At 46.7% G+C, this 23,331-nt stretch overlaps 1 protein-coding gene across 2 annotated transcripts in view; it reads right to left on the reverse strand.

Moving 5' to 3' along the window:
• Positions 1 to 23,331, reverse strand: part of HEPH (hephaestin) — a 53,057-nt gene that overhangs the window by 26,869 nt on the left and 2,857 nt on the right. For both annotated transcript variants that reach the window (XM_081848555.1, XM_081848554.1), the window contains exons 2-11: positions 19,612 to 19,816; positions 16,111 to 16,355; positions 15,045 to 15,260; positions 13,739 to 13,918; positions 11,869 to 12,123; positions 9,452 to 9,620; positions 5,328 to 5,467; positions 3,624 to 3,755; positions 1,148 to 1,359; positions 60 to 204 (exon numbers count right to left, since the gene is read on the reverse strand). In XM_081848555.1, the coding sequence (XP_081704681.1) occupies positions 60 to 204; positions 1,148 to 1,359; positions 3,624 to 3,755; positions 5,328 to 5,467; positions 9,452 to 9,620; positions 11,869 to 12,123; positions 13,739 to 13,918; positions 15,045 to 15,260; positions 16,111 to 16,355; positions 19,612 to 19,781 (1,864 nt within the window). In that variant the 5' untranslated portion in view covers positions 19,782 to 19,816. The remainder of the gene's footprint in view (positions 1 to 59; positions 205 to 1,147; positions 1,360 to 3,623; positions 3,756 to 5,327; positions 5,468 to 9,451; positions 9,621 to 11,868; positions 12,124 to 13,738; positions 13,919 to 15,044; positions 15,261 to 16,110; positions 16,356 to 19,611; positions 19,817 to 23,331) is intronic.

The raw sequence follows: 23,331 nt of genomic DNA on the forward strand, positions 1-23,331 counted from the left end.
CTAGGTAATCCAATGTTCAACTGCGTCTTCATTCCCTAAGAGTGGGCGTGATGACATACCGTGCATCCTGTTGGATTCCTTGAAGTCTTGATCTTGAAAAGGATGGTCCTTTTTCAAGAAGTACTTCAGATTTGCATCCAGATACCAACTTAGATTTTCATCAAACACACCAAACAAGAGATAAAACTCCTTCTCGACACCTTTCTAGGATAGCAACAACACACAGGATGTCAGGCTTTTGAAAAATACCTATTCTCATGCACTAATCATTGTTGGTTATAGTCGCAAGAGCATTGCTGGTCATTCCCCGAGCTGGTGAGGCTCATTTGACAACAGTGAGAAACGAAGCCTTCAGTGTCAATGGAACTCCCTGCCACTGGAGATTCATGCCTTCTTTGTCAACTTTTAAATTTCTGCTGAAATCTTTTCTATACTGCTAGGCCTATGCTGGCAGTTAATAACATGTCCTACTACAATAGTTATTTGATATCTGTTTTTTAACTTTTTAATGGTTTTATTGTATGGTTTTATTGCTGTAAATGGCTTAGATTTTTTAATGACAAAACCGCATACAAATATACAGTGAACCTGAGTTTTCAAACGTAAACCATTCCAGAAGACAGTTCAACTTCCAAAATGTTCAAAAACCACTCAATACAGAAGCCTCAATACAACAGGCAAACTCAAAACAGAAGCCATGTGGCATGTTCAGCTTCCAAAAATTGTTCAAAAACCGAAGCAATTACTTCCAGATTTTCGGAGTTCAAAAGTCGAAACATTCGACTTCTGAGACACTTGAAAACCGAGGTTCCATTATACTTATAAATAAGTAAAGTAAGTAAACTAAGTAAAACTTTTTGCTTTGTGTTTAATGCTGTAACTTTGCTGTTAATTGCCATGGACTCAGGAGAGGATAGGCGAGATATAAGCAATAAAATAATCGCCATCATGTTCCAAGTCTACCCACCTAACCACAAGCCACTGTCAATCAGGTAGGGAGCCAGGGAATTCAGACCCTGTAGGGCTGGCAGTTTTGATGGTGGTCGCATGGGAGTACTAACATAGGTTGAGTCTCAAAAAATTACCCATCTCCAGTCCCTTCTGCTGATACTGGTCAATGGCACAACGGCAAAGCAACCAAGCATACCTGCTTATTATGTTCATCAAGAGTCCCAGGCCGACATATAAGCAAGGGCCCCACTAAGCCAGAATTGGTGTCTCTGACCGGATCTGATGCAGAAGAGTACATCCAGGTCAGACAAGGAGGGTCGGTGGCTGTAGGCCCAACATGCTGAGGGACCATCCAGTGGTACACAAAGCTCCCCAGAGGCTTCACAGCAGCTCCGTTCCTAGATAAGCCTTTGAAAAGCAAGAAGGGTTATGCAACTCCTTGTATCATTAGAGCTAGTTATGGTGTAGTGGTTAGAGTGTTGGAGAGACCAGGGTTCAAATCCCCACTTGGGCATGAAGCTCGCTGGGTGACCTTGGGTCAGTCACTGCCTCTTGGTCAAACCTACCTCACAGTTGTGGGGATTTGATGGTGATGGGGAGACCATGCACACCACACCTCAGGCTCTTTGAAGGAAAAGGTGGGATATAAAAGCAAAAAATAAATAAACGAAATTTTAAAGCCGTTCATAGCAGCTGGGGGGAGATAGCACAAACCGGGGGAAACCTGCTTATTGTACTGCAAATACTGCAGGACTCCACTTCCCATGAGTCCCCACAAAGATGGCCAAGGATGATGGGAACTATCTGGAGATGTCAATGGTGAGAGACAGTGCTGTGAGGGGGTTAATTTCATGTTTGGGTAAAAATGTTTTCTCTTGTCAGTCTGGATCTTACTGACCAGTCTTACTGACCTGTTCAGCAATCTCCTGAGTCTAAGAATTATGATAGGCAGACACTCATTTCTCAAGCTACATTTTCCATACCATTCATCATTCTATATACAGTCATACCTTGGGATAAATGTGCTTCAAGTTAAGTATTTTCGGGTTCCACTCTATGGCAACCTGGAAGTAACGGAGCGTGTTACTTCCGGGTTTCGCCGCATGCGCATGCAGTCAAAATGACGTAACACGCATGCGCAGAAGTGGTGAAACGTGATCCGCGCACACGCAGATGTGCGGGCGCGGGTTGCGTTCACTTCAGGATCTGAACAGGGCTTCGGAACGGATCCCCACATCCCAAGGTACCACTGTACCTCCACTATCTCCCCACCTGCCTTACCCTCAGAGGCCTCAGAAACTTTAACACCTACTCTTAGGAAGAGTTCTCCAAGAGTTCTCCAACAATTTGAGTTGTTCTTTTGTCTACCTTTTCATGGCATTGTGTCTTCTTAATTTTTGTGGTTTGGCTCGTTTCCCCCACTTCATAACCAAGCTGTCAGCACGGCTTGCAACAAGAACACAGTACAATTGCATCTTATTCGGGGTTCTGTTTGTGTTTATCCAAAGCCTCGGAGCCACCCTACAACTGGAAGGGTGGGGTGGAGAAAGAGAAACCCCCATGCTCCCAGACCCCATGCTCTAAGTGGGCCTTGCTCCCTCCCCCGGCAAGTGGGGAATCTTTTTCAGCTTGAGGGCTGCATTTTCTTCCAGGCAGGTTTCCAGGGGCCACATATCAGTGGTGGGTGGGGCTGGAGGCAAAAATGGGCAGGGGAGCTATTGATGGGCAGGGGAGCTACTAGGCTGGATAGCCATGCCCTGCCTCCAATGCTTCTGAATGCCAGCTGCTGGAAACCGCAGGAGGGGAGAGGACTGCCCTTGTGCTTAGATTCTGCTCCTGGGCTTCTTCCCATTTTGAGGCAGGTCCCTTGGAAACTTGTCCATATGAGAAATCATCCCTCTAGCTGAAAAAGGATTCCTCACCTGATTCCCAGCAACTGTTATTCAGAATCATAATTCCTCTGGCAGTGCCACATTGCAGGTCCCTCGGCCCCATGCCTAGAAAGCACAGGACAAGAGGAAAACCACTCAGTCTCATACTTTCTACACATGGGACAAGTGGGAGCATGGATAAGCCCTATGTGTCAACTTTTCTCCATCCACTTTCTCCGAAATGCCATGCACAATTTTGCAGACTTCTATCATGCCATTTCTTGGGGCTCATCCACACATATCAAGCCTCACGCTTTCCAGGCAGATGTCCAACTTTAAAAGTCAGTGTACAAGCACTTTTTTAAAATTTTGCTCTGCAGCTTTCCACAGAAAGACCTGCTCTTTGATGCTGAATCTGAGCAAACAGAATCCCGTGGAAAATCCAAATGGCTGTTTGTTCCGATTCAGCAGTAAAGAGCGGGTTTTTGTGGGGAAAGCACCAGGGAGGGGGGAAAGTGTCGGACATGGAGCTTTAAAGCAGAGACCTGATCCTAAAATATGTGGCACAAAAAGAGGTCTGAATGAGACCTCACTCCAAACTGGAAAGTTCCAACACTGCAGCCCTTTCTCATAGGGAGCTCTTGCATTAAAAGCATTGTGAAACCTGCCCTTTCTGAAATAACTGAAAACAACCTCTACTTCTTCACCCCAAGCAATTCATCCTGGTCTTGCTAAGCAAGTGAAGAGCACAGTTTTTAATACAGCTGTTGCTAAAATGAAAATGTGCATGTAAGAACTAACCATCCTGGTAAGCAGTTCCTTCCCATTCCTTTTCATAAAACGCACCATGGGGCTGAATGCTAAAAGGCCAAGAGGCTTTGTTTGCAAACGTAACCTGGATAGTATCTCCGACTTCAGCTTTGATCACTGGTCCTGCAGGGAGAAAGACAGGAATCATAGGTCATAGAATTGTAGAGCTAGAAGGGACCTAGTCCAACCCCATGCAATGCAGGAATCACAACTAAAGCTGGTCTGTAAGTTTGCCCCCTCTGCGAGCCATTTTGTTTTCAAACAGCATGAGCATGCCTTATTTCCACTGAACACTGCATGCAGAAAGCACCTATTTACGAGAATTCTGGCATAGCAAATATCAGTATTGTGCAAGAGCTCTATATCAGGGGTCAGCAAGCAAAGGCCCATGGGCCGGAAGCAGCCCGCAGAGGTCGTTTGACTGGCCCACGAGCTGCCCCCAAACCGAGCTGCCCGCTTGCGCGCTGTGCTAAACCGGCACAGCATGGGGTGGGGACTTGTTTCTGTGGCACCGGAAATCACGTCTAAGCAGACACCAAAAATCACGGGTGCGTATGCGATCCGACCCACAGAGGGATCTCCCCGGGACCGATCTAGCCCAGGCAAGATAAACCTTGCTGACCCCTGCTCTATATTAAAAAGCAAAAAAGGAAACGTGTGCCCCAAAATTGCACAGGCCTCCATAAGAACATAAGCAGAGCCTACTGGATCAGGCCAACAGCCCACCTAGTCCGGCATCCTGTTCTCACAGTGATCAACCAGAAGTCTCTTTTGGGAAAACAGCAAGCAGAACCTGGGGCAAGAGTACTCTTCCCGCCTGCGGCTTCCAGGAATGGACGCAGAAGCATTCACTGTATCTGGCCATGGAGGCAGAGCATAGCCATCATGGCTAGCAGACATTCATAGCTGTCCTCCTCTGTGAGTTTGTCTAATCTTCTTTGAAAACCATCTTAGTTAGTAGTCATTACCACCTACATTTTGCCCATAGTGAAACATGGTAACTAGGAGCTGGTAACATTTTCTGTTTTGCACTTGCACATTTCTGGTTAAAAAACCCCAAACTTTTAAAAAGGTGTTCATGCACAGCTACAGAAATACCTCCATGCATGCCCAGAACAGGCAAAGGTAGTAGAAGACAGGAGAATAATGACTGGGGGTAGGGGCCAGAAAACATTGTATCAGAAACTATCTATTGCTGTGTGGACAGGAACCAGCAGAATGCATTTGAAAAATCTAAGATTAAAAAAAAACAGTGTGTATTGATAGTCAATCATGTACACAGAAAAATTAGATTTTGTTTGCAACAAAATATGGGAGCCCCTCATTGATTGTACCCAGATTGTGGGACTCTGCCTGCCTAGGGAGGGTGGACTGATTCCTCCTTGGTGGTTTTCCACTGCCTTGTGAATACCATTTTTTTCCTAGTAGGCATTTCATCTTTGGGAATGCTCTTGTTTTTTAGGTTTTTGTAACACTGCACTGGCTTTTGAATAACTATCCCTGTTTCCCACCCAGATCATAAAATATTTATACTGTAGTTGATGTGAGCAGCATTGAGTGTCTCTGTTAAGACAGAAAGAGGGAGTTACAAATCTTCCAGATAAATAGATAAAACTTCCCACCGTGCCTCTCAAAATGTAACAAGTCATAGCCCATATATCTGGCTGGGCAGGAAAGTTAATTATGATGTATTACCAAGTATTCCGAGGTGCTTTTCTTCTTTTGTCCGCCCCTTCTCCACCTGAAAAGTTCCATCTATGTATTCAGTGTATTGGACCTTCCAGTATGTTCCCCCAATCCTAGTGGAATTCTGCTTGAAAAACTGCTCTGAAGAACTAAACACAAAGAAGCAAACATGTGATTCTAGGATGCAACAACAACCAAATCTTTAGCTTTTGTTGTTGCTTCTGCAAATCCAGCCAAGATCCACAGTAGCTTTCATGCTGAACTATGCAAGAGACTTGGCAAAAGAAGACTGTTTTCATCCTTAACACTGTCTTTTTAGGGAGGTGGAAAGGATGTTTATGTGTCACATATAAAGGCTGATAGTGCAGGCGGGTGAGAAAAAGTCCAGCTAATTGCCTTTGGGGAGAAGGGCCAGAGAGGCTCAGTAGCAGAGCATCTCCTTAGCAAACAGAAAGTCCCAGGTTCAGTTGGCATCTCCAGGTGGGCCAGGGGAAAACTCATGTCTGAGATGAAAGAAAGCCTCTCCTGCCAATCAGTGTAGACCACACTGAGGTCTCATCCAAACTTCTGCTTGTTCCTTGCCTAGAAAGCATGAGTCTCAGCGGCGTTTGATACCATCGACCATAACATCCTTCTGGACCGTCTTGAGGGGCTGGGAGCTGGGGGCACTGTCATACAGTGGTTCCGCTCCTTTCTCCTGGGCCGTGTTCAGAAAGTGGTGGGGGGGATGAGTGTTCAGACCCCCGGACTCTCACTTGTGGGGTGCCTTAGGGTTCTGTCCTCTCCCCCATGCTTTTCAACATCTATATGCAGCTGCTGGGAGAGATCATCAGGGGGTTTGGGCTGGGTGTTCATCAGTATGTGGATGATACCCAGCTCTACCTCTCTTTCAAATCAGAACCAGTGAAGGCGGTGAAGGTCCTGTGTGAGTGTCTGGAGGCGGTTGGAGGTTGGATGGCGGCTAACAGATTGAGGTTGAATCCTGACAAGACAGAAGTACTGTTTTGGGGGGACAGGAGGCGGGCAGGTGTGGAGGATTCCCTGGTCCTGAATGGGGTAACTGTGCCCCTGAAGGACCAGGTGCGCAGCCTGGGAGTCATTTTGGACTCGCAGCTGTCCATGGAGGCACAGGTCAAATCTGTATCCAGGGCAGCTGTTTACCAGCTCCACCTGATATGCAGGATGAGACCCTATCTGCCTGCAGACTGCCTCGCCAGAGTGGTGCATGCTCTGGTTATCTCCCGCTTGGACTACTGCAATGCGCTCTACGTGGGGCTACCTTTGAAGGTGACCCGGAAACTACAACTAATCCAGAATGCGGCAGCTAGACTGGTGACTGGGAGCGGCTGCCGAGACCATATAACACCGGTCTTAAAAGACCTTAAAAGGCTCCCAGTACGTTTCCGAGCACAATTCAAAGTGTTGGTGCTGACCTTTAAAGCCCTAAACGGCCTTGGTTCTGTATACCTGAAGGAGCGTCTCCACCCCCATCGTTCTACCCGGACACTGAGGTCCAGCGCCGAGGGCCTTCTGGCGGTTCCCTCACTGCGAGAAGCCAAGTTACAGGGAACCAGGCAGAGGGCCTTCTCGGTAGTGGCGCCTTCCCTGTGGAACACCCTCCCACCAGATGTCAAAGAGAACAACAACTACCAGACTTTTAGAAGACATCTGAAGGCAGCCCTGTTCAGGGAAGCTTTTAATGTTTGATGTATTAGAGTATTTTAATATATATATTTTTGGAAGCCGTCCAGAGTGGCTGGGGAAGCCCAGCCAGATGGGCGGGGTACAAATAATAAATAATAATAATAATAATAATAATTATTATTATTATTATTATTATTATTATTTTCTGCTTGTCCTGCACTTTCTAGCCACAGGTCCAAGAGGTTTTGCCTTTGCTCTGCTGCTTTCCCCTGGAAAATCTGTTCTTCAGCACGAAATTGGAACGAAAGGCAAACCACAGAAAACCCGAGTGCTGTTTGTTCTGATTTAGTGCTAAAGACTGGGTTTCTCCAGGGGAAAGCAGCTGGGCGAACAGAGGTGTGGCTAAGCCCTAAATTAGATGGACCAATAGTTTGACTCCATGAAAGTCGGGTTCCTAGGAAGTAGGGAGCATTTCCCCTTTGCTAGTCAGCTCAGGCCAGAGGTGGATAATGTCATAAGAACATAAGAAAAGCCTGCTGAATCAGGCCCTGTGAGATCTTGCAAGAACCAGTGGGGGCTGCCTAAGCAAGGCAGAGAGCTGAAAACTCTCTTCGTGAAGGGAAAACCCAGTGCTAAAAGAGCTTTAAAGCTCTTTGCCCTGCTTGCATTTAAACTGTGGCATTTTAGCCAGTGGTCCTTCAGCTGTGTGTGGTTGAAATGGTGTGAGTTAAATGCACGTTAGATGTGATCGTGCTGTTTATAAGCAGCTGAAATCAAGGTGACCTTGGGTGGTGTTGACAGAACACTGTGTGTACCAAGTGATCCAAAAGTAAGATAATTAAGAGAAGTAGCTCTCACCCAAATCAGGATTGGGGTAGGGAGGCTCATCCAGCACCCCCAGCTTTAAATGAACAAACCGAGACACATAGCTGTCAATGTTTTCCTTTTTTAAAGGGAAATTCCCTTATTCTGAATAGGATTCCTCGTAAGAAAAGGGAAAAGTTGACAGCTATGCCCAGATAAAGGGCAGCTGGCAGATGGGATGAGAAAGTGCAACTGTTCAGTAATCTTAAAACACCATCAAAAAAGCAACTGCAGAGCAGCCCCACTATCCCCAAGGACACAGAGCTGTTGCTTTGTAAACATGTACCCAGTGTTCTGTTTCCCAAGGAAGCATAATCCATCCCGTTATTTCATTAAAAAAACACTATACCCAGGTCTATAATGCAGAAAGGTTGCAGCACCTGGGCCAAGTAAGAGGTGACATGATAGAAGATTATAAAATTATGCATGGCCTGTGGAAAGTGAAGAGAGAGAAGTTTTTATCCCCTTCTCACAATTTAACACTAGAACTGGCTGACAATGAAGGAGAATGTTGGGAGACTCAGGACAGATAAGGACTTCTTCACACAGGGCAACTGATAACTACCAGCCAGGATAACTATGCCGTGTTTTCAGCTGGAGGCTGCTATGCTCCTGATTCCCAGCTGCTGGAAACCACAGGAAAGTGATCTTGTGCTCAGGTCCTGTCTGCGGGTTTCCCTTTGGTACATCTGGTCAGAATAGTATGCTGGACTAGAAGGGCCGCTGGCCTGATCTACCTCCCGACCTTGGGACACAGGGAATTGAAAGGGACAGGGAGCTCTCGGGATCTGCAGAAGACTACAATTCCCATGATTAGGGGTCTGGGGTATTATCACCATTATTTTTATTTAGTTATTATTAGACTTTTATCCTGCCCTTCCTCCCAAAGGAGCCGAGGTATCTATCCACTTGCTGCTATTTCTAATTGCAGGAGGGAGGCAGACTAGCCGACAAATTTCTGCCATGTTATCAAACAGACCACAGGTGGACCAGCTGCTACGGTTAACCATTTTTAAGCTGCTTTATATTTGCTGTAAAGGTAAAGGGGACCCCTGACCATTAGGTCCAGTCGTGGCCGACTCTGGGGTTGTGGCGCTCATCTCGCTCTATAGGCTGAGGAAGCCGGCGTACAGCTTCCAGGTCATGTGGTCAGCATGGCTAAGCCACTTCTGGCGAACCAGAGCAGCACACAGAAATGCTGTTTACCTTCCCGCCAGAGCAGTACCTATTTATCGCCTGCACTTGACATGCTTTCGAACTGCTAGGTTGGCAGGAGCAGGGACCGAGCAACGGGAGCTCACCCCGTCGCGGGGATTCGCACTGCCGATCTCCTGATTGGCAAGCCCTAGGCTCTGTGGTTTAGACCACAGCGCCACTCGTGTCCTATATATTTGCTGTATGAGTACCCAAATTCAAAACCTGACCTACCACATTACAAAGAAGCTTGGTTCAAAAAACATTTTCGTTTCTTGGGGCAACATGCCACACTGTAGCGCCTTGAAAAGTGCAGGTTTAGCTACTCTGTTGAAAAGTTAAAGTCTCCTGTGTGATGGGGACCCCCTTTCAGCACTGTGTAAATGCATTCTCAAGCAGAGCAGGAAATCCACAAATAAAAGCCCCCTTACCTGTTTGGCTGCAGCAGGCTTTCCCCAGTGCCCAGGTCTAACCCTGAGGGTCCGTAATTCCACTGAACTTCCTTTGCCGCTATGTAGTATTTGCGAAGTTTCCCTTTCAGGGCAGGCTCTGGATTCTGATAGGAGCAGTTCCTGACTTCATAGAGAGCCTCCATCCCAGCTGTAGGAAGCACAACAGAGCACAACACACTCAGACTGGCCTGCTTGTCAAAACAGCCTGCAGGTTGGGAGTGATGGAGGCAGGGGAGGCCAGGAGCAGCCCAACAGTCAGATCCTGTTCCCCACCACAGATTCAACTTCCAAACTCTATTTCACTTTAAAAAACATTTTTTGTAGTCTATATACACAAGGGAAGAAGCATAAAGAAACACAGTATGATCACATCTTGAGAGTGATCAACATGCACAATTTTATCCTTAAAAGGTTGAACCCAGGCTGGCTGAAACTGTGCAAATTAAATGCATACAAGGAAGAGAGCTTAAAAGCACCTTTTGAGCTGTGCTTTCCTAGTGCAGAAAAAGTGTCTAACCTCTCAGACTTGCCTGCTGGGCTCAGGGATACTCTTGGGAGACCTTGTGGGAACTCAGATGGACCCACAAGATCTCAGAAGAGCCTCCTAGAACGCAGTTAGCAAGGCAGAAAGCTTAAATGCTCCCTGCCTTGCTTGTGGGGCAATGTCCATTTGGTGCACCAGCTCTAGAAGGTAAGATTGTTCATGCAGGGGCCGTTCCAAGGGGGTGGTTAGAGCATACATATTTTTGCATATACACACCACCCCTGGAACGTGACCCCTGTGCAAGATGCAAACATGCTGTACTCATAATGTTACAGCAGGTCAAAAGAAGCATTAGGTGGAACACTACCATTAAACTTACTGTTCCAAAACATTACTAATTTTTCCCACCATAGGCTGGTTTACATATATTCTTTTGTACTAGATTAACTTAATCATAGTTATTAGAGACCAATTTTTCTCAGTTCGTTCATATGTAGTAAGAGATATGCAGCTTTCATGCTTTGTCCTGTATGAAAAATCCATCCTTGTACCCTTAGTGATTGCTGGCAGCACACATATATTCCTATTTTGGCTCCCACACCCACACAGCACTTAAAACTTACCTTATCTAGATAAAGGTCCATGTTTTAAAGTGCTGCATTCGAGGTCCCCCCATCCTTTTTTTGTCCTGCGTTTTCCACAGGAAAACCCACTCTTTACAGAAGAATCAGAGCAAACAGCAAATCTGCAGAAAACCCAATCGCTCTGATAAAGGGTGGGTTTTACTGTGAAATATGCCAGGGCAAAAGAAGTAAAAAAGTTTTTAAAAGTGCCTGGACGTGGCGCTTTAAAGAGTGGAACTGTGCCCAGAAAACACAGAATGAAAGGTAAGCATGGATGAGCCCTCTCCGCTCAATTGTCCCTGAAGGTATGATTCCCAAAAACGACTGCATGGCATAACCTAGATCAGGTTACACATTACACAGTTCAGGAATTCGAAGAGGAGTTCTGAAGTACATGGTTGGGCAGAAGCTAATATGGTGTCTCAGCCCTGGCTACAGTCTAGTTGAGCTGGAGTCCTATGTCTAAGAATGTAAAAAAAAAAAAAAAAAGCCTGCTGGATCAGGCCAGTGGCCCACCTAGGCTAGCATCCTGTTCTCAGTGTGGCCAGCCAGATGTCTACAGGAAGCCTGCAAGCAGGATTCAAGCACAAGAGCCCTCTCTCTCCCTGTAGTTTCCAGCAACTGGTATTCATAAGCATTTACTGCCTCCAACCACAGAGGCAGAGCATAGCCAGCCTATCAGCTATCAATAGCCCTCTCCTCCTCCATGAATTTGTCCAATCCACTTTAAAAGCCATCTAGGGTGGTGGACAACACTGCCTCCATCGCTATCTGGTGATGAGAACTGTAGCCGAAAACATCTGGAGAATTCCAGGGATGGCTGGCCTATTTACATCATCTGTGAAAAAGAAAATACTGATCCAGCCAGCCATATGCCTGATGTTATGTACTGAGCTGAATCCTAGAACAATAGGATCCAGAATGCAGTGGTCTGATTGGTCCACAGGAGCCACCCAATCCAGCTCCAGGTCGAAGTGAATCAGCGACCTGATTGGCCTGCAGGAACAGCCAATCAGGCTTCTGTATGAAGTGAATCCACAACCTGATTGGCCTACAGGAGCAGCCCAGAATTAGCCAATCATGCGGGGCCCATTATGTAAATAATGTATATATAGCTAGAAGTTTTGGGGAAAGTTTCATCATTGCTACTACGAGCTGAATAAAGAGCATGAAATTCACACTCGACTCTGAGTATATTTCACCCACTTTCTGTTGTCATGGGCAAGGAATTCAGCAAAGAACTAGTGATCACAGTTGCAAGGGGAACTCAGTCTGGGAGACTGCCTTACCTTGCAGGTGATCATGGACTGCGCAGTTCAGCAGCCATTTTCCAATGTGGCGAGGGATCATTTCTGCTGCCACAAAAGTGGCTGGGAAGAGGCTGGCCACGTCAGTCCTGTGGCCCCGGACAATCAGGGTCTGTCCATGGAAGAAGACGGTGTGGATATCAATCTCATTGCCCATCCCAAAAAGATGCCATGACACATGATCCCCAGCACACATGGTCATCTTGGGGAGGTTCCCAAACACGTAACCATTAATTGCTGCAGAAATAGAGATCAAGATGTTAACATGAAAATGGGGTTTCGTATCAGTGTGTGGGTGTACATATATGTAGCATCCTATATTCATAAAAATGTAAGGCTGTTACTGTGCAACTGAAGACTTTACAGTGCCTCATCACAATCCTGGATTTGCATAAAGTCAGGGTGAGAGAAGGGCAGTTTAAAATGGTGGTTTCAAAGAACAGCAGAGGTTTGAATAAAGCAAAGACAGAGGTCCACAGGTTCAATGTATCCTGTTAATATGTACATAATTTAAATACCTTCCGCCTACTTTTTTTTTTTTTTTTTTTTTGGTAATGCTCCAATATTAATAGATTTGCTTAATTTTCCTTCTGTTTTGCAGTTTGGAGGCACATTGTGACTCGCCAATGGTTGTGTAACTCCTGTGAAGTTGTATAACTGAGTGGTTTGGGTTGGGTTGTTTCCCAATACAGCGTTCCTAGACTCACATTTGCTTTCATAAAGTATTAGGCATTAGTTTCCCTATGGCAGTACCCATATGAGAGAGCTAGTTGTACATGTGAAAGAATGAAAGCTGTGGCTGAACAGGCTAGGGTGGAAGGTTATCAGAATGGCCTGTCCACATGATGTTCATTCACTGGTGCTCCAGTGGCAAACCTGTGGACGAGATACAGTTGCTAAGGATGATGAGATCCCACTTGCCATCTGTAATGGTTGTAAGGGGTTACTTGTGCGTAAGTTGCCTTCAGTTTTGGTTAGATTGCCTGGCCAACCATGCTTTGGCTGACAGCTCACACTCCGTGGCCGGTCAGTCACTTGCAGAATCCGTCAGTGGGCGTTTCTTGAACCTCTTACAGCATAAGAGCTGTTCGACGCCAAGTCTCCTCCTACTTTCCCTGCGCGGAACTTGTCTGCGCAAGTAAGGGGAAGGCAGAGGCGTGTCCGCGCTCTCCCCACTAGTCTCGAGTGAAGGGTCTTGGAGACCTTTCTCCGAATCCTCCATTTCCCTCCCTTCTCTACCTGTGTTACGCTGAATTCCTTCCCCCCTGCTGGTCCCCTCTCCTGCATCGCTGTGGAGCCTTGCCTCCACCTCTCGTTCTGATGTCAGTTCCCTGACACCACCCTTGTATTGTGTTCCCTACTGTCAAGTCACGAGACGTGACTAACACATTCCTCCACTCTCAGAGGCTTGGGGAGGGGTATCCCAGGGGGAGGGGGCCTTGTAAGCTGCAGGACTCCCTCCTCACAGAGGCTCCCTGGCACTTTACTATACAACTTCCAGAGGATGCTGAAGACACACCTCTTTATCTGACACCTGAGGCGTATATTTTTTAGGAGTCACTTTATTTTTATGATTGTAAGTTGTTTCAAACTGTTTTCAGTGTTGTTTCAATGTTGTAACATGCCTTGGGAACTTAGGGTGAAGGGAAGACAATCCATCAGTCAGTCAGTCAGTCAGTCAGTCAGTCATTTTAATCAGTTATAATTCTTTCAGTGTTTGGCAGCCCTGAAGTTAATACATCTCTGTTCTGTATGATCTCTGAGTTTATTTGATCCAGAGAGGGTGTGTTACAGCTGTCCCTACCTGGATATAAACAGAGGTCAAGAAAAGGTCCTGCCCAACTGCACTCACCATGCATCTTGTTGCTCTCCCTGAATCCCTTGTCTTCCTCATCAACAGTGCTTGGATCTCCGCAGAAGGAGGCAATGTTTTGATCCAGGTGCCAGCTCTCATTCTCATCAACCACGCTGAACATCAGAAAGAAATCGAGGTCCGCGTCATGCCGCCTTTGAGAAACGCTCTTCAGAGTCCCTGGGCCGGGAGAAGATAGGAGTGAATGGAAGGAGCCAGGAGGCCTGATGCTGTAGGGGGAGCATGCTGGGATTTCTTCCTACTTTCAAGAAAACCCACCTCTCTTAGCCCTGAGGGAACACACACTTCTGCTCTCAAAGCAAGTCTGGCGAAGGACTGTGGGGCTGGCTTCACACAGTGGTGAGCAGCGTCCCTCCTCCAGGCAGCAAGTGCCACCATTTAGTGCAAATCCACTTCATACATTTAAATCACATTCAGTTGAGAGCCAGCGTGATAGCCACTCTAACTGGAGGAAAGTGGCAGGGCAAATGGAACTGTGGCCGAGCCCTGATATCTTGCCACCTCTGTATGAGTTCAAAAACCAATAACACCCAAACAAGAAAATAAAGCAACATATTATATATATTTATCCTAAAACAAGGCCTATGGGCTTTGCTTCTTTCATTTCCAGTTCTGCAAATGGCATGTTACAACCCCTGACCTCTTTCTTTCATTTAAACTGCCAGGCTGAATATGGTCTAGAAGCTTGTTTCAGTCAATTTAAACCTGAACTGAGGAACAATTCAGGAAAGGTACTTGTGGCCTATTGCACTGTTTGTGATATACCGTATTTTTCGCCCTATAGGACGCACTTTTTCCCCTCCAAAAATGAAGGGGAAATGTGTGTGCGTCCTATGGGGCGAATGCAGGCTTTCGGTGAAGCCTGGAGAGCGAGAGGGGTCGGTGCACACCGACCCCTCTCGCTCTCCAGGCTTCGCGGACCTCTCCGCAAGCAGCGGGAGCGCTCCCGCTGCTTGCGGAGAGTTGCCTGCGTGCTGAAGCCTGCGTGCGCTGAGCTCAGCGCGTCCAGGCTTCGCGGACCTCTCAGCAAGCAGCGGGAGCGCTCCCGCTGCTTGCGGAGAGTTGCCTGCGTGCTGAAGCCTGGGGGGCTGGGGTCGGGGGAAGCTCAGGCGGGCCTCCCCCGCCCCAGCCCCGCGCCTGGGGGAAAAATAATTTTTCTTCCTTTATTTCCCCCCCAAAAAACTAGGTGCGCCTTATGGGATGGTGCGTCCTATAGGGCGAAAAATACGGTAATTTCAAAAATAAGCTATGAAACTAAGCAATCTTTTCCCAAGGGCAGCCTTACCTTCTCTACATATCAGCAGCGGCCCAATTAAGCCAGTGGCAATGTCTTTTGCTGCATCAACATGAGAATGATAGATCCATGTTAAACAGGCTGGGTCATCATCTGTTGGGCCATGATCCTCAGGAACAGTCCAAGTATATGTGTGGTTCCTGCCTGGGGGGATGGCATCATCCTTCTTAAGGTCTTGGGAAGAGGACTCATCAGGATATAGGGATCCTGGAAAAATTGAGAAATTGCAGTATCCATTCAGTACAATTTCCATTTAATACATTTGCATTAGCCTTGAGAAGAGCCTGCTGGATCTGGCCAGTGGCCCATTTGGTCCAGCATCCTGTTCTCACAGTGGCTGATCAGACGCCTCTTCTGGGAAACTCACAAGCAGGATTCGAGTGCAAGAGCACCCTCCGCTTTGGCGATTTCCAGCAACTGGTATTCAGAGCACAGCCATCATGGCTAGAAGCTACTGGCAGCCTAATCTTCCATGGATAGTACTGTTGCACACAACCCCAACTTCTGAGTTTCAAGAGACTGCAGGGGTGCCAGTACTTAGCCAGGGTTCAGTTCCATTGGAATGAAAATAAACAGACTGTGTTGATAGGATATTTGTTTTTATTTACACATATATACAATCTGAGCATGGGATGGAGGGGCTCACATCACAGCATTAACACTCCAACCTATAACAGTATACTTTGAGAGCTTCCATTCTGACAGCAGCCTCTCAAACTTAACACCCCACTATGAATTGCTTTTAAATCATCCAAGGATTAGAGAGCCAGTGGTTATAGTGTCTGACTAGGACTTAGGAGACCACAGCTCAAATCCCACTCAGCCCAAAAGCTCACTGGATCACCTTGGGCCAGTCATTGCATCCCGTGTACACCTTGAGCTCCCTGGAAAAAAGGTGGAGTAAAAATGCAATAAATAAATATATAGATAAATAAAAGCATCATATGCAACATGCCAACTCATGTAGAAACATCAACAAAAGCAGAGGTGAGAGGAAACTTGTTTATTATTATGCATTCAATTTATATCAATTTTAGCTCTTTATCAAAATATTTACCTTCTGAGTCCTTCTTGTAGAAGACACCATGAGGGTGAATGGTGAATGGTCGCCTTCCAAAATTCTTCAGGTGTACAATGATGGTGTCACCCACTTCGGCTCGTATGATGGGCCCAAGGAATCCCAGCCAGGAGGGTTTGGGTATTTCTGATGTGTACGTCTCATCTAAGTATTGCTTATACACAGATTTCCTGTAGATGCTGCCAATTCTGTTCTCGGCAGGCTGGAGAAAGCTAGAGGCTATCCTGAAAAGGAAGGGGGAACAACAATGACAATATTGGTAGCAATTTTCATATGTGCTGATACATCTCTCCTGCTATTTGTATGCACAGCTGGTTGTTTTTAAGGCAAGGCAGAGAGAAGAAAATGTGTGTTTTATTTGTTTATTATTAGTCATTTTATCTTGCCCTGGGACGCGGGTGGCGCTGTGGGTTAAACCACTGAGCCTAGGGCTTGCCGATCAGAGGTCGGTGGTTCGAATCCCCGTAACGGGGTGAGGTCCCGTTGTTCGGTCCCGTTGTTCGGGTGGGGGGGGGGCGGGATTCCTAGTAGACACTAAGAGACAAGGAGCTGACAGGGAGGCAATGGAGGTAGAAATGGCTATCAAACTTTGAAAAGTTGGCATCACTGGATCAAGTTTATCAGTTTTGTTGAATCACTCAAACTAAAAAGTTTTAATTGGGTTTTAAATAAATGTGCAATTAATGAAACTAAACCATTGGTTTAATAAATCCTGAGTATGTTCTTGTTCTGCTTAAGAAACTCAGGTGTGCTTTACTACATCAGATTAGCAGTCACATACCCTTTGGCAAGAATTCTGCTCTGGCAGGTTACTAGGTAAAGGTAAAGGGACCGCTGACCATTAAGTCCAGTCGTGGCTGACTCTGGGGTTGTGGCGCTCATCTCGCTTTGCTGGCTGAGGGAGCCGGCATTTATCCACAGACAGCTTCCGGGTCATGTGGCTGGCATGACTAAGCCGCTTCTGGCGAACCAGACCAGCTCATGGAAACACTGTTTACCTTCACGCCGGAGTGGTACCTATTTATCTGCTTGCACTTTGACGTGCTTTCTAACTGCTAGGTGGGCAGGAGCAGGGACCAAGCAACGGGAGCTCACCCCGTCATGGGGATTCGAACCGCCAACCTTCTGACTGGCAAGCCCTAGGCTCAGTGGTTTAGACCACAGCGCCACCCACGTCCCTTTTATCAAAGTTAAAACAACCAGTGGGAGTCCTAAGTCCAGCCAAGCAGTGACGTGCTTTTTATCTCTATTTGAAGGTGAGAGGTGCACAGCCATTAATGTGCACAGCAACATCTTGGGAGGGGTGTTTCCAGCTACCCCACCCTTTGCCCTTGGAAACTGCTGCAGGAGATGGGCTGTGAGCAACATCATGGGAGGGGTGTTTATTAGGACTAAGGTGAAAGTGTGAAGCTGCCTTGTTATGCTTCGGGTGATGCATGCTGTTTAAGGAATCTTGTTATATGTATAGTATTAGAATTTGGTTTTTTTTGATATGTTATTATATTTGCAGTTGTTTTGCTATATTATTGGTTTTTGCAGTGCTTGTTCGAAATGCATCTGTTTCTTTGTTGCAAGCCACTTTTAGCATGGTGTTTGTGTGTGTGTGTGTGTGTGTGTGTGTGTGTGTGCGCGCGCGCGCGCAAAAGCAGGATACAAATAAAATGAATGAATGTCAGACTATGGAGATTTTGAGTATTGGATGCAGAGGGTAGGGTGGGGGGTAGTTTATGATGATTCCAGACAAGTGGGGAGAGGACAGAGGTGAAACCATCTCCCTCCCCCGTGGGAAAGGCAATCTCTTGTATCTTTTACTGATACAGAAAATTGAATTCTAGTAGAAACAATTTCTCTCTGTCCCTTGCATAACAACCTACACCAGCCAAAAGTCCTGTATACCAATGTTCAGAAGTGCAGCCATTCTCTAAGTTGTCTAAAACATACATGTACCTGAAGAGTGGTTGGACATGTACAACTCATTCACACTTCCAGATGTTGGACTCCCAACTTCTATCAACCCCAGCCAGCAGGGTGCCCCTTGAACCAGCTGTGCAAATGCTTGAATTGATTTTTTTATATACCGTATTTTTCGCCCTATAGGACGCACCTTTTCCCCTCCAAAAATGAAGGGGAAATGTCTGTGCGTCCTATGGGGCGAATGCAGGCTTTCGCTGAAGCCTGGAGAGCGAGAGGCGTCGGTGCGCACCGACCCCTCTCGCTCTCCAGGCTTCAGGAAGCTATCCGCAAGCCTTGCGAGCCCAGAGGGAGTTCCCGCGGGCTCGCAAGGCTTGCGGGCAGCAGCCTGCAGCCCGAAGCACGGGGCGCCCTCCAGAGGGCGCCCCGTGCTTCGCGCAGGTGTCCACAAGCCTTGCAAGCCCGGCGGGAGTTGCTGCGGGGCTCGCACGGCTTGCAGATAGCAGCCTGTTCTGGGGGTGGGGTCGGGGGAAGCTTGGGCTTCCCCCGACCCAGCCCCGTGGCTGGGGGGGGAAAAATATATATTTTTTATTCATCCCCCCCCAAAAAACGAGGTGCGCCCTATGGGCCAGTGCGCCCTATAGGGTGAAAAATACGGTATAAAAAGGGGAACTGAAAAAAATCCAGAATTACATTGCTTTTGGGGGGGGTGTTAATCTCCTTTAATATTTTCACAGATGGCTTCAGGAAGGTTATTTTTGGGCTAGACCAGTGGCTCCCAAAGTGAGCAACACCAGGATGGGGGTTCCCTGAGGGGCATGGGGATGGCAAGGGGGTGTTGCAGCCTAAATGTCTATCAGACTTTGAAAAGCTGGTATCACTGGATCAAGTTAGTCAATTTTGTTGAAATAATTAAATTGAATAGTTTTAATCAGATTTTGAATAAATGCAATTATTTATTACTGTTTTGAATTTGGAGTTTCAGCACCCACTTTTCAAGCAGGGAAACTAAATCTGCTGGCAAACATTGGACAGAAGATATTGTCCCCCTCAGCTCTTAAATGTCATGGCAGTGGCGTCAGTGCTACACACAGAAATTTCTGCTTGTGCATGTGGGGGGGGGGCAGCATTGCCAATAAACCACCAGAGCAGAACTTACTGATGCCTCATTATTGCTGCAATACATGACTGATTTCCCATCACCTTCAGGTTATTTGGGTACATAGGTTTGACCAGCCTTTCTCAACCTGGGACCTTCCAGACATCTTGGACTCCAGCTCCCATCAGCCCCAGCCAGCATGGCCAACGGTCAGAGATGATGGAAACTGTATCCAGCATCTGAAGAGTCATGGGTTAAATCACATCCTGGTATTTTGTATGTTACACTACTGAAGCTTGGTAATTCTCCTGTTTCTTAGGTAACATGGCATTAACCATTAAACCAACCAAGACCAGATACATATCAAGAATGTATTATCCTCCTTTTTTTTATATATATGAAACTCTGAAGTGGCTAGAGTTAACTAAGTTATTAAGCCAGGACCTAGTAAACCAAGAAATGAAGCTCACATATCATTTGCTATGCTTTGTCCTGTGATGGTGTTCTTCCCCAAGGGAGCATAGTTCCAGTCCACTTCACGGATGCCCAGGTAGTAGACTCTGGTGGCACCTTCAACCAAGACATGAACAAGGAGGTGGAGGTGGAATGCAGTGTGCCATGTTTGTTTACAGGACAACATATCAGCTCTTGGAAGGTCAGTTCAGGTGTCGAGATCTTCAAAAAGGGAGGAAATAAAAATAAAATCTTAGCACGAGTGAGGAAGGAACAGAGGACACTGGCTTATAGTGAGTCAGGCCATAGGTTCAAGCAGTTTGGTACTGGCCTTGCTGACGGACAGCCCTCTGCAGGCTTTCTGACATGGCCTGTTTCTCAGCCCACCTGGAAACATTGGGGCATTAAACCTAGAACCTTGCACATTCAACTCCTGTTCTCTGCTGCTAAGCGACAGACTTTCCGTAAGAAAGAAAGGCAGGAGACGGTACAAGGCCATATAAATCTGCAGGTTTTATTTTCCAACAGATGGTGTTTGTGGGGAATGAAGAGAAGGTGATGTTCTCGGCATGTAATCCACCCCACTACTGTCCATTTAATTAAGTGCCAGATAATGTCAAGATGACATACAGCTTCAAGGACTCTTTCGCTTTGATGGTGGAGCAGGGGTTGTTTTAATTGTATCAGCTAGGATGCAGATTTCAGTCTCCTAGTCTACTCACCACCAGCACCCTTCATGGGGGACCTGGAAAAAAAGTCTGTATTGTCTTCCCAGGTTCCATCACCAACGTGTCCCATAGCCCTTTGGTTCCTTTGATCCCAGATAGGCTCTAAATGCTTCAAAGTTGGGGCCTTCACCTGGGCAGCAGCCAAACTCTGGCTCTGCCTGCCTTTGGATGGACTTATCAGCCTGCCAAAACGTCTGAAGGGTACCAAGTTAGGGAAGTCTGGGATAGACTCTCAGTGCCCAATTCAAAGCAGTAGCCCATTCCAAACATGACTAAAGCCTGCTAACAATTTTGTTGTTGTTGTTGGCAAAAATAATTATATGGAAGGAACGAAAACATTTGTTTGCATGCCTATAGCATGAAGGTTAAAAACCCCCAACAATCATCAGTTGCCTGGTTTCATATTTTTAGTTACTGATACAGGCAACAAGACCAGAGGTACATTTGAAGTTAACCTGCTGTTATTTATTTTTATGTAGGAGACTACCAGCCACCTTTTTAGCCAAAGTTGTTGAGCTTTCTTCAGTTGTTGAGCCAGGTGCAGTGGCCCCTGTGCGTGAATCCTAAATGTTTGGCCATTGTGAAAATAGGATGCTGGACTCTATGGGCCAATGACTTCCACTCTGAGGAGGACCTGAGTGGTCCTATGGATTTGAAAATGATTTTTAATGTGTAATCATTGTCCAGTTTCTCTCTCTCGCCCCCCCATCCCTTTCCCCTTGTATGTGCTGCTCTTTTAGACTGTAAGCCCTCGGGTGGGAATTGTCTTGTTTTGACTGTATGCAAACCACTTCAGGAGCCATTTTGGATGAAGAGCAGGGTACAAATGCTCCAAATAAATAAACAAACCCCACGGTGAAGGAACAAATTAGAGGCCAAATCATTCTGCTGTGATAAGAATATATTTCCTCCTCTGAAATGATCCCAAATAAGTTGGAGTCAGATAACAACTGCCAGATGTTTCCAAGGTCATTTGTCTCTCCACTTCATTGGAAGCCTTGCAAGTAAGAAACTTACTGTTTTCATTACTCACTTTGCTTAGAAGGCTTCTGATTAAACACAGAAGCACCTAAGCCCACAAGAATCTAAGAAGAGACCACCTGGATCAAGACAGTGACCCATCTAGTCCAGCATCCTCTTCCCACAGGCCAGGTGCCCCAAAGGGCACTCTCCCCGCTGGTGATTTCCAGCAACTGGTATTCAGAAGCTGACGTGAGTGCTGGAAGGAAGACCTGCTCCCTGCTGCAAGGCCCGTTTCCACCTGGCCTAGGGGACGGGGACCACACTTACACAGAACAGCTAAAAGGCTCCTGAGAGGCCACTGGGACATTGCTGCCACTGAAAATGCTTTGCAATGTTATTAAATAGTTTTAAATCTTTGGCGTTTTAAATGTTTTGGGGTTTTGTTTTGGGTTTTTTTGCTCTGTTGTGGGTGGGATAAACGTTTACTGTAGATTCCGGCATATTAGGCGACAGGGCGTATAAGACGACTCCCCAAATTGCCAATTTAAGGGGTCGACTTATACGCCCAGTTGCCTAATATGCAGCATCCGTGGGTGGCGGGTGGCGGGTGGCGTGCCGCGCTGGGAGGAAGCTGCCCAGCGAAGCCGGCTTAGCATCACTGGGCGGCGTCCTCCCGGCATGGAGCCCGCTGCCGCTGCCCAGCAAACCCATACCCAGCGTATAAGACGACCCCCGACTTTTTAGAGGATTTTCCAGGGTTAAAAAGTCGTCTTATACGCCAGAATCTACGGTAGTTGGGGCTGGGGACTAGTTTAGTTGTAGCATAAATGCTTAAAAAAAAAAAAAAGTTTCTACTGTTTTATTGTATAGTTTGTATTTTGTTTTGAAGGAGAGGGGGTCAGGGCTGCCTGGGTGTGGGCCCCAGCCAACAGAATGTCTGGGGCAGGTTCCATCGTGGCGGGGGGATGCACTGGGACATCTGATTTCAGAGATCATGGGCAGGAGAAGGAGTCACGCTAAGACCAGACCATGTCATTACTGAGGAGGCAGGTTTAGTCGTCGTTTGAAGACTATCCCTGCCTCCAGGTCTGATCTTGACCAGAAGGATACTGGAATCAGTAAGGGAGACCCACATGATCTTAAGGTGCTGCTGTGCAATGCCAGGTCAATGATTCACAAGACAGCTATCATCCACAACTTGATTGTGGATGGAGGACTTGACTTGGCATGTGTAACAGAGACTTGGTTGGATGAAGCAGATGGGCCTGTCTTAGCTGCTGCTTGTCCACCAGGTTTCTCTTACACACAGCAACCCAGGTCATATGGGCAGGGATGTTGGAATATTCTAGAAAGAACTTGAGAATTGGTCTTGAACAGGTTGCTAGGCAACAGAAAAATCTACCCAGCAACAGGAGCCTTTATAAAGGGCATGTGATCAACAAGGGTCAGTGTATAAATGAGCATGAGTCAGCATTAGGTCTCTGGCCAGATGGCTGAAAGAGGGAAAAAATTGTGTTATTTTATTTGTATTTGACCAGTGTAATTTTTTGTAAATAATAAAGATATTCAATTAAAAGGTAACTGCTGCAAGTCTATTAAAAGAAGAAAACCCAAGATTAGATGCTGCACACACATCAACAGGGATGGGGAGGGTTGCAGTGATTTTTAGGAAGCTTACACCAGGCATCCTATTGGGAAGACCCAGTTTTCTGAGTGCATGTTCTGGATACAGTGGTTCTGCTCCTTCCTCCAGGGCTGTGTCCAGAAAGTGGTGTTGGGGGATGAGTGTTCAGATCCCTGGGCTCTCACTTGTGGGTGCCTCAGGGTTCTGTCCTCTCCCCTATGCTTTTAAACATCTATAAGAAGCCACTGGGAGAGATCATTGGGGGGTTTGGGCTGGGTAGTTCATTAGTATGTGGATGACACCCAACTCTACCTCCCTTTCAAATCGGAACCAGTGAAGGTGATGAAGGTCCTGTTTGAGTGTCTGGAGGCAGCTGGAGGATGGATGGTGGCTAATGGATTGAGGTTGAATCCTGACAAGAC

Source organism: Podarcis erhardii, assembly GCF_964252035.2.
Source record: "Podarcis erhardii genome assembly, chromosome: Z".
Lineage (NCBI taxonomy): Eukaryota > Metazoa > Chordata > Lepidosauria > Squamata > Lacertidae > Podarcis > Podarcis erhardii.